The sequence below is a fragment of the Hyla sarda genome, chromosome 4 (assembly GCF_029499605.1).
Source record: "Hyla sarda isolate aHylSar1 chromosome 4, aHylSar1.hap1, whole genome shotgun sequence".
NCBI classification, from domain to species: Eukaryota; Metazoa; Chordata; class Amphibia; order Anura; family Hylidae; genus Hyla; species Hyla sarda.
In genome coordinates, this window is record NC_079192.1 from 337,491,358 (window position 1) to 337,503,517 (window position 12,160).

The 12,160-nt window shown below is 42.1% G+C and overlaps 1 protein-coding gene across 12 annotated transcripts in view; it reads left to right on the forward strand.

The window, feature by feature from the left end:
* Positions 1–12,160, forward strand: part of TENM2 (teneurin transmembrane protein 2) — a 2,592,228-nt gene that overhangs the window by 2,346,326 nt on the left and 233,742 nt on the right. For all 12 annotated transcript variants that reach the window (XM_056575104.1, XM_056575105.1, XM_056575107.1 and 9 more), the window contains one exon: positions 8,262–8,462. In XM_056575104.1, coding sequence (XP_056431079.1) covers positions 8,262–8,462 — 201 coding nt within the window. The remainder of the gene's footprint in view (positions 1–8,261; positions 8,463–12,160) is intronic.

Below are 12,160 nucleotides of genomic sequence, written 5' to 3' on the forward strand. Positions count from 1 at the left end.
GATAGCTAGCGAGCATATCAGTGACTGGAATTAGGAATGGGCCATCTAGGTGTAAAAAAAAATCCCTTTTAAGGTACGTTCACACATACAGGACCTGCTGCATATTTTTGCTGCATATTTTGTGCAGTTGATTTTTGCTACCCATTAACTTCAATATAAAACAAGCAAAAGGTGCTTCCTGTGTGATTCCTTCCTGTGAAAAAGTCAAGCCAAGCACTGACTCACCTGGGGGGGGGGGGGGGGGTTGTGCAATTACTGACACAACACGTACAAAGACAGACCAGAGGCTGCAGTAACTTCCTCAACACGCTCCAGGCACGGGAAAAGGCATATGACTCCAAATTCCACCAACAGTGGGGATCCAAAGTGCGCTGCCTCGTCACGGAAAGAGGATACAGTACTGGACAAGTTGGTTTATTTTCTAAACCCCTTAAAGGGGTATTCCGCCCCTAGACATCTTAACCCCTATCCAAAGGATAGGGGATAAGATGTCAGATCGCCTCGGTCCCGCTGCGGCACCCCGCTATCATTACAGCACAGAGCGAGTTCGCTCTGCACGTAATGACGAGCAATACAGGGGCCGGAGCATCGTTACGTCACGGCTCCGCCCCTCGTGACATCATGGCCCGCCCCTTTCAATACAAGTCTATGGGAGGGGGTGTGGCGGTCGTCACGCCCCCTGCCATAGACTTGCATTAAGGGGACGGGCTGTGATGTCACGAGGGGCAGAGCCATGACGTCATGCTGCTCCGTCCCCTGTATCGTCCGTCATTATGCACAGAGCGTCCCCTGTGCTGCAATGATAGCGGGGTACCGCAGCAGGGATCCCGGGGCTCCCCAGCAGCGGGACCGCGGCGATCTAACATCTTATCCCCTATCCTTTGGATAGGGGATAAGATGTCTAGGGGCGGAGTACCCCTTTAAGGACCAAGCCCATTTTGACCTTAAGGATCAGAGCATATTTTGTGATTTTAAGCATTAATAATTCTGGGATGCTTTTACTTATGGATTTGATTCCGAAATTGTTTTTTCGTGACATATTCTACTTTATAATAATGGTAAATTTTCCTTGATACTTTCGAAAAATTCCAACATTTCATGAAAAATTTTAACATTTAGCATTTTTTTTTTACTTTGAAGCTCTCTGCTTATGAGGAAAATAGACATACAAAATAAATTATATATTGATTCACACATACAATATGTCTACTTTATGATTGCATCATAAAGTTGAAATGTTTTTACTTTTGGAAGACATCAGGGCTTCAAAGTTCAGCAGCAATTTTCAAATTTTTCACAGAATTTTCAAAATCAGAATTTTTCAGGAACCAGTTAAGTTTTGAAGTGAATTTGAGGGGTCTTCATATAAGAAATACCCCATAAATGACCCCATTATAAAAAACTGCGCCCCTCAAAGTATACAAAATAATTTTCAGAATGTTTGTTAACCCTTTAGGTGTTTCACAGGAATAGCAGCAAATTGAAGGAGAAAATTCAAAATCTAAATTTTTTAGACTAACATGTTTTTGAATTTTGGGGTAAAGGGAGAAAATGCCCCCCAAAATGTGTAACCCAATTTATCTTGAGTAAGGAAATACCTCATATGTAAACGTAAAGTGCTATGTGGGTGCACTGGAGGAATCAGAAGTGAAGGAGCGATAATGGGATTTTGGAGAATGAATTTTGCTTAAACATTTTTTAGGGGGTATGTCGCATTTAGGAAGCTCCTATGGTTCCATAACAGCAAAAAAATAAATAAATACATGGCATACAATTTTGGAAACTACACCCCTCAAGGCATGTAACAAGGGGTACAGTGAGCCTTAACACCCCACAGGTGTTTGACTACTTTTCGTTAAAGTCGAATGTGTAAGTGAAATTTTTTTTTCTTTCACTAAAATGCATTTTTTTCCCCAAATTTACCATCTTTACAAGCGGTAATAGGAGAAAATGCCCCTCTAAAATTTGTAACCCCATTTCTTCTGAGAATGGAAATACCCCAAATGTGGATGTGAAGAGAAGGAGACACATTTGGCTTTTTGAAAGCAAATTTTGCTGAAATGGTTTTTGGGGGCATGTCGCATATAGGAAGCCCCTATGGTTCCAGAACAGCAAAAAAAACACATGGCATACTATTTTGGAAATAACACCCCTCAAGGCACGCAACAAGGGGTATAGTGAGCCTTAACCCCTTAAGGACGCAGGACGTAAATGTACGTCCTGGTGAGGTGGTACTTAACGCACCAGGACGTACATTTACGTCCTAAGCATAACCGCGGGCATCGGAGCGATGCCCGTGTCATGCGCGGCTGATCCCGGCTGCTGATCGCAGCCAGGGACCCGCCTGCAATGGCCGACGCCCGCGATCTCGCGGGCGTCCGCCATTAACCCCTCAGGTGCCGGGATCAATACAGATCCCGGCATCTGCGGCAGTTCGCGATTAAAATGAACGATCGGATCGCCCGCAGCGCTGCTGCGGGGATCCGATCATTCATAACGCCGCACGGAGGTCCCCTCTCCTTCCTCCGTGCGGCTCCCGGCGTCTCCTGCTCTGGTCTGTGATCGAGCAGACCAGAGCAGGAGATGACCGATAATACTGATCTGTTCTATGTCCTATACATAGAACAGATCAGTATTAGCAATCATGGTATTGCTATGAATAGTCCCCTATGGGGACTATTCAAGTGTAAAAAAAAAATGTAAAAAAATCCCCTCCCCCAATAAAAAAGTAAAACGTCCGTTTTTTCCTATTTTACCCCCAAAAAGCGTAAAAAACATTTTTTATAGACATATTTGGTATCACCGCGTGCGTAAATGTCCGAACTATTAAAATAAAATGTTAATGATCCCGTACGGTGAACGGCGTGAACGAAAAAAAATTTAAAAAGTCCAAAATTCCTACTTTTTTAATACATTTTATTAAAAAAAAATTATAAAAAATGTATTAAAAGTTTTTTATATGCAAATGTGGTATCAAAAAAAAGTACAGATCATGGCGCAAAAAATGAGCCCCCATACCGCCGCTTATACGGAAAAATAAAAAAGTTATAGGTCATCAAAATAAAGGGATTATAAACGTACTAGTTTGTGATTTTTTTTAAGCGCAACAATAATATAAAAGTATATAATAATGGGTATCATTTTAATCGTATTGACCCTCAGAATAAAGAACACTTGTCATTTTTACCAGAAATTGTACGGCGTGAAAACAAAACCTTCCAAAATTAGCAAAATTGCGTTTTTTGTTTTAATTTCCCCACAAAAATAGTGTTTTTTGGGTTGCGCCATACATTTTATGATATAATGAGTGATGTCATTACAAAGGAAAACTGGTCGCGCAAAAAACAAGCCCTCATACTAGTCTGTGGATGAAAATATAAAAGAGTTATGATTTTTAGAAGGCGAGGAGGAAAAAATGAAAACGTAAAAATTAAATTGTCTGAGTCCTTAAGGCCAAAATGGGCTGAGTCCTTAAGGGGTTAACACCCCAACAGTGTTTGATGAATTTCCATTAAAGTTGTATGTGTAAATGTAAAAAAAAAATGGTTTCACAAAAATTCAGTTTTTCCCCAAATTTAGAGGTTATAGGAGAAAATGCTCCCCAAAATTTGTAACCCCATTTCTTCTGAGTATGGAAATACCCCATATGTGGTTGTAAAGTGCTCTGCGGTCGAACTACAATACTCAGAAGAGAAGGAGCGCCATTAAGCTTTTGGAGAGATAATTTGTTTGGAATGGAAGTCTGGGGCCCATGTACATTTACAAAGTCAGTGGACCCCCCCCCCACATGTGACCCCATTTTGGAAACTACACCCCTCACGGAATGTAATAAGGGGTGAAGTGAGCATTTACACCACACTGGCGTTAGACAGACTTTTGTAACAGTGGGCTGTGCAAACTAAAACTTTAATTTTTTATTTTCACGGACCACTGTTCTATTTACATCAGTGTAAATGCTCACTGCACCCCTTATTACATTCTGTAGAAGGTGTAGTTTCCAAAATGGGGTGACATGTGGGGGTGTTTCCACCATTCTGACACAATGTTGTGCACTCACAGAGCTTTTTCCGTCCCCATGTGGGGTATTTCTGTACTCAGGAGAAATTGCGTTACAAATTTTGGGGGTCTTTTTTTTTTCTTTTACCTCTTGTGAAAAAGAAAAGTATGGGGCAACACCAGCAAGTTAGTGTAAAAAATTAAATTTTTACAATAACATGCTGGAGTAGACCCCAACTTTACCTTTTCATAAGGGGTAAAAGGAGAAAAAGACCCCCAACATTTGTTAGGCAATTTCTCCCGAGTACGGAAATACCCATATGTGGCCCTAAACTGTTGCCTTGAAATACGAAAGGGATCCAAAGTGAGAGATCGCCATGCGTATTTGAGGCCTAAATTAGCGATTTGCATAGGGTTGGACATAGGTGTATTCTACACCAGTGATTCCCAAACAGGGTGCCTTCAGCTGATGCAAAACTCCCAGCATGCCTGGACAGTCAATGACTGTCTGGCAATACTGGAAACAGTGCCGCACATATGTTTTTCATATTTATTGGGTGGGAAGGAGGAGACAGTGTTAGGGGGTGTATATGTAGTGTTTTACCCTTTATTTTGTGTAGGTGTAGTGTAGTGTAGTGTTTTTAGGGAACATTCACATGGGCGGGGGTTCATAGTGAGTTTCCCGCTGGGAGTTTGAGCTGCAGCGGAAAATTTGCTGCATCTGAAACTTGCAGTGAGAAAGTCGAGGCAAACCCCCGACCATGTGAATGTACCCTGTACATTCACATGAAAGTGGGCAGACCTACAGCTGTTGCAAAACTACAACTCTCAGCATTCATTGACAGCAGAAGGGCCTGCTGGGACTTGTAGTTATGCAACAGCTGGAGGCATACTACTGCAACTTCCAGCATGCCCTTTGGCTGTCCATGCATGCTGGGGGTTGTAGTTATGGAACAGCTGGAGGCACACTGGTTGCAAAACACTGAGAGTTTGTTACTTAACTCAGTGTTTCACAACCGGTGTGCCTCCAGCTGTTGCAAAACTACAACTCCCAGCATGCATGGTCTGTCAGTGCATGCTGGGAGCTATAGTTTTGCAACAGCTGGAAGCACATGGATTGGGAAACACTGTGTTAAAAAAACAGACAATGTTTCCCAACCAGTGTGCCTCCACTTGTTGCAAAACTATAACTCCCAGCATGCACGGACAGCCGAAGGGCATGATGGGAGTTGTAGTTTTGCAACAACTGGAGGAGAACAGTTTGGAGACCATTGTGTAGTGGTGTCCAAACTGTAATCCTCCAGATGTTGCAAAACTTCAACTCCAAGCATGCCCAGACTGCCCAGGCATGCTGGGAGTTGTAGTACGGCAACATCTGAAGGGCCAGATGTTACAGAACTACAACTCCCAGCATGCCTGGACTGTCTGGGCATGCTGAGAGCTTTAGTTTTGCAACATATGGAAGAGCACAGATTAGAGACCACTGCACAGTGGTCTCCAAACTGTGGCCCTCCAGATGTTGCATAACTTAAACTCCCATCATGCCCGGACAGCCAAAGGCTGTTTGGGCATGCTGGGAGTTGTACATTTAAAACTCCTAGAAGCAGCAGTGAAGATCCCTTTACAGCGATCTTCACTGCCGCCTCTGATGCTGACGCCCATGCTGCCTCCTCCACTTTCCTGCTGCCAGTCCTCGGTTCCCGTTGCCTTTACCGGTCCTCAGGTATATAAAATGTTAGTCGGGGTCCCTCCATGAACAAGTGTTAACAAAGACATCAAATGGTAGTTCTTTTAATGGTCTCATTAAGACCATCAGGGGTTAATGTGTTGAACATGAAAATCCAATATGACTGCTTGTTATTGAGAGTCTGGAATATATTGGGAATCGTGCCTGATACACTTTCAATGATAGATAGATGTAGAACATTAATGTCCCCGTTGTGTTTTAAACAGACATGTCTTGAAACACTATGTTTCATGAAGGTATTTTGGATATTCACTCTGTGCTTATTCATTCTTTGGCGCACCATCTGAACTGTGCGTCCAACTGACTGACAACCACAATCGCATGTTAGCAGATAGATTGCATATTGTGAACCACAACCGAATCTATCTCTAACTGGAAAATACTGACCGGTAGAATTTGACTGTAAGGTCCGGTCACCAGATGAAGCGATCCACAGACAGCATAGGCAGCGATTGCTGTCAGAGGTCCCCCTCTGCCTGTCACCTGATGGGATCACGTGAATGGAAGAAGGTTTTGAATCACATGACAGGATATTAGTAGTTTGCACATGGGTAAAGGAGCGCAATCTACTAGAAGCTAGAATGCTTCATAAATTCCTGGCACTTAAAAACGGGTTTTTTATGGTATGAGTTTTTTTTAGAACTGGGTCTCCAATTTATTTGAAGATGACGTAATGTTTTCCTGTGATCATGTGACCTCAGGTATGGGAGGAGTCTGTGTATTTAAACCTGCCCCCTCGCCATTTGTTTGTTGTACTTGAAAAAGAAGCTGGTCCTGCTTTGAAATGCATTGTGCATGTTGTATCACTTTTAAGAAAATAATCCAACTTGTCCAGTACTGTATTCTCTCTCTCGGCGTGTAGTACCTTTCCTGTTAGTTGTCGGTGTGGAAGACCACCAAGGCAGGATGGGGAACCACACAGTAGGACGGGTGTACCAGGTATGGCTTTATAGCACAGCAGTCATCCCCAATGAGACCTGTTCTCTGCTGGATCTGGCCTTGAGGTCCGGGTAGAGTGAAGGCTGAGATGCACAAATGCCCTGGGAGTGGTGACCCCAGGGTGCCGGAATTCACTTGGGCAACCCCACTTGAATAAAAGAATATAGCACGCACTTTTTCTCTCACTCTTCTGGGCAATCACCCTTAGTATCCTTCTGGCTAGGATTGGGGAATTTTTATAGATCTGGTCGGATGTCCGGGCAGTATTACACACTGCGCACATCCACTTATTTATTTATTTATTTTTTGTCACTGTGTCCACTTTTTGTGTTAGTTTTGTCCATTTGGATTTGGTAGGGTGCGGTAGCCCTTCTGGGTGTCCCTCCTGCCGGTCTAGAGGAGGTGTGTGTGGCCATTAGGTTCCTCACCTCCCTGCTATACCCCGTGGCATCCTATTTCGGCAGGATGCCAAACCGGTTTTACTGGTTCCTTGGTGACAACCTGGTTAACGCCTAGTTGTCTGCCGGGAACACTTTAGGTCCCTGAGTAGCTTTGGCGAAAGGGGACATTGTACCTGGAACCTTGCAGGTGCCTTTTGGCCCTGAGGCGAAGGGTTTGGTTTGTTGGGGGGCCTCTCTCCTTTCGGAGAAGGGCTTGCGATAGACTGCATCCTCGTGCACGTTTTTTTGTGTGAACACTTGCACTTTTTACTTGTACTTGGGTGATTGAGAGTACGTACCTTAGCAGCGCACTTTGGATCCTCACTGTTGGTGGAGTTTGGTGTCATATGCATTAACTTCAATAGGTAGCAAAATCAGCTGCAGCAAATATGCAGCAAAAATATGCATCAGATCCTGTACGTGTAAACGTACCTTTAGGGTGTATTCACATGGGAGCGCATCCGCAGCGTATTACTATTTCACGCCGAGGATGTGCTGCCGGCACACACAGAGTTACGGCAGAGCAATCTCCCTGCTGCTGCCATAGTTCTATGTGTGTCTGCTCGTATCTGCGTATTTTCCGCCGGCAATCATGAGCGGACACTCAGAGCTACAGGAGCAGCAGCAAACAGCTTGCTCTGCCGTAACTCTGTGTGTGCTGGCAGCGCATCTGCGGCGTCAAATATGTGCTCCCGTGTGAATAAATCTTCAATCTTAAGAAGCCATATGGGCAAATGCCATTTCTTACTAGAAGAATAAATATTTCACAAATTAAATCTACATAAAAAGTTCAGTAATTTTCTTAATCCTTTACCCTATTTGGCTTGTACATTGTTTGCTATTTTTTTCCTTTCGCTATTTTTGTACATTATTATACATTGTTTAATATTTATATTCTGCTGGTTGCTCATGGAAACAGACAGCGTCTTACCGCCACTTCGATGTCAGACACAGAATTTTCATTCTATCTATCTTTAGACGTGAAATAAAAAGAAAATACAATGGGGCTCAACTTCTGCATCAGTTGAGCAAAACAAAGTACTTGTATATTTATGTGATGATAATTGCCGCTGCAGATCCATTATGTTTGATTGTTTTTTGCATTTTTAATGTAATCCATTCTTTGTCTACCATTTTAGTGGATTGTATTGACCCAACATGCTCCAACCATGGAGTGTGTGTGAATAAAGAATGTCTCTGCAGTCCTGGCTGGGGTGGCCAGAAGTGTGAATTGCCAAGGAGTCAATGTCCAGATCAGTGCAGTGGACATGGGACATACCTCACTGACACTGGTCTGTGCAGCTGTGATCCAAACTGGATGGGTCCCGATTGCTCTGTTGGTAAGAGAAATATTTCACTATTGATTACATTTTTTTGTTCACTTATTGCACCAATACTTTGCTCACATGTAGTAAATAAATAAAGGATCAACATCTTTTCAAAGCTCCCTATCTATGACATAATGCCCAATATTTCTTATTAATGTGTATGTCAGGTTGCTATTGAGCATTCTCCGTTATAAATGGGTTTCTTTAGAAAAAAAAGTTTTAACATAAAGAGTAAGAGGATGTCAGCTCACGTTTTTATGCCTCATTTCAATGTATACGCTAGGATTAACATAGATTTATACAGATTAACATCATAGATACATTATGAGCTTGTTCATGATCATGATGTATCCATTAGAAATATGCCATTAGAGCCGATCGGTGACGTATTTCATTGTTATTAACAGATCTGTCATTCCATAGACTATAATGGCAACTGTGTAATGGACAAATCACAAGCAGCTACTGAAAAGATCACAAGTTATCTATTTAATGGACATGTGTGATGGATGCTATATTTTCACATTTATCGGCCATAAGCTAATATGGTATCTGTTTTACTCAGATCTTATAAAACTTTTTTTTAGTGAAGCCTCATGCATACGACCAAAATGAAGCATGGGTGGGGGCCTCACCAGAGAGACCAAGATGATGCCCGGGCCTCACCATCTGTGGTGATAGTCGATGTAAAAATGTATAATGTTGCTCAGTCTATTGTTCATTTGCCTACTAAACTCATTATAACAGAAATAAAATATAAAATGAGTCAATAAAGTTGCTAAAGCAGAGATTATGGTAGCCAGTTTATACTTTTGTTAAACTGCTTCCCAGCTGTGCCTCACTCACTAGTGGGTACCCTGTTTAAGAAGCACTGGCTTAAAGGGGTACTCCGCCCCTAGACATCTTATCCCCTATCCAAAGGATAGAGGATAAGATGTCAGATCGCCGCGGTCCCGCTGCTGGGGAGCCCCGAGATCTGACATCCAAAGAATAGGGAACGAGATGTCAAATCGACGCGGTCCCACTGCTGGGGATCCCCGGGATCCCCAATGCGGCACCGCGCTATTATTACAGCACAGAGCGAGTTCGCTCTGCATGTAATGAGGGGCAATACAGGGGCTGGAGCATCGTTACATCACGGCTCCGCCCCTCGTGACGTCATAGCCTGACCCTTTCAATACAAGTCTATGGGAGGGGGCGTGGCGGTCGTCACGCCCCCTGCCATAGACTTGCATTAAGTTGACAGGCCGGGCCGTGATGTCATGGGGCTCCCCAGCAGCGGGACCGCGGCAATTTGACATCTCGTCCCCTATCCTTTGGATATGGGGTTAAGATGTCTAGGGCGGAGTACCCCTTTAAGGACCTTTTAATACAGGAAGATTTTTGGCTGAACAGGCTAATACCACTGTGTCTAATGGGGCTAGTGATCAGCCAACGCTCCTTTGTTGGCTGATTATGTCATTTACAGGGTCAAAAAATCATCAGCATTTAGCCTTGTGTAATATGCAGATGTTGACTGATTGTGACAATCATTCATGTGACCCTTCCCACATGTTACTCTTTGGGTTTTTTCTCAAGGAAATTTAAGAAATAAAAGCTGTAATTCATTGCCATGGGCAACAAGACTATGTTTATTCATATTTTTTATGAATAAAACTAAGTTAAAGAAATGTACTAAAAATGTCAAATGGAGTATGAATGTACAAGTCAGGAAAAACGGTGCAAATGGTGCTAAGTTCACTTAAGTTAAGCATGTTACGTGATAAAATTGGCATAATTTGATAGGCCTGGTACCCCATGTCAAGGTTGACTTACAATTACTCTAATACTTGGCACATTTTAGACAATTTTGAGCAATTATTTATTCTATACACTATTCTATATACTTTAAGGGCATGTTCACATCAACATAAAAGTATAAAAACAGATTCAAAATCTGCTTCTTTTCATAATGTTTAATTTTTTAGTATTTTTATTTTCTATATTCTAGAGTCACCCCCCCCCCCCCCCCCGCCACATTTTTTGGTTTGTTTTTTGGGGGGAGGTTTTTTGCAAAGCTATATGGCAAAAACCAAGCCAACATGCACGAAAACTTCTTTTAAATAAAGCCAAGTGGTTTTCTATCTCTCCCATTGATTTCAACCACAATGCTTATAGATTGAACCCCACAAAAGATGTCACATGTCACTTTTAAGGTGTAAAAAATGCATTGAAAAAACATGCCATTAAAATCCAATGGAGTTGGTTTACAAACAAAAGCAGTGTTGTCTTTGAGGTCCATGTGAAGATGTCCTTAAAGGTGGAGGGGAAACAAATTGGCACACATCATAGACTCTAATTTTACAAATTTTACTGGCACATTTTGGAACGGAATTCTAGTGCATTTTGCCTATTACGTTTCCTCTGTTGTATTCCTGTTCATCATGGCTACTTCTATTGACCGTACTCCAGGAATCAGGATAATATTATTCTGATGTATATAATTGTTGGGGATTTCCATGCTTTCATTTAGAATGGCAAATCTTTTAGAACCTAGGGACTAGATTGTTGGATCCTTAAAACAGTATTATGTGTAGCTAAAGAAAAAGACATTGAAACTTTTTTATAACCTTCTGCAAGCTACCAACTGATAAAGTTGACCTGCAAAAACTCTTACCAAGCAGCTTCCCAGCAGATAGATGGATAGCCTTGTAACTCACTGAAAGAACTGAACCATTATCTGCCCCATAAAGGCTGCTGTATTCCAAGAACATCCATTCAGAATTTTAGATGCACACATTTCTTCATGGCATTTGCAACATTCATGTAATGAATACCCTACATAGTTTCCTGCATTAATATATATATAACACAATTTAAGTCACCTGATGTATATATGGATGTGGTTGTCTGATGACACACTGATATAATCTCAAATTAAAGCTCTTCGGCATTTCAGTCGCCTTTAAATAGTAATGTGAACATAATTCTGGGAATAACTGAAAGCATATCCAATGTGTAGTATAATGGTCTATGAATGATGCATAAGACAAAGCTCAATCATCATTTTACTGCAGAGGAGAGGTGAACCAGTGAACGAGAAAACAGCAATGAGCACTTAATTGTATTTTACCACCGCATTCAGCCACCAATGAGCTTTTTTTTGTTGTTTATTTGGACTTGCAATTATTTTCTAGGCTTGTTTTCTACAACCATAAAAAAAAAAACATAAAAAGCTTAAAACTAACATTTAAATTCCAGTTGAAATAACCGAGTATAAGATGTTTCAAAAGTGGTTGCTTATTTTATGGAATCGGTAGACATCATAATACATAATCATATTTAAACTAACTAGAGAAAAGAAGATAAAAACTGGATAGGTAGGTAGATAGTGTAGAACGGGACCCTTCAAACAGTTTTCAGCAGGCAAACAGAACCAAACAGGCAGGTGTCACAGTTTAATAGTCTTGGGTCTATTGTAACAGTTCAGATACAGCAATACATTCCACTTGCAGTATAATAGAAACTTAACCCTCTTTGCCCTTAAAGGGGTACTCCGCCCCAAAAAATCTTATCCATTATCTTACGGATAGGGGATAAGATGCCTGATCTCGGGGGGTCCCACCGCTGGGGACCCCCGCTATCTCGGGGCCGGCAGCTGCGGCGTCCGGAACATGGAACATTGGAGCTTCCGTGTTTGTGGCGTCACGCCATGCCCCCTCCATTCATGT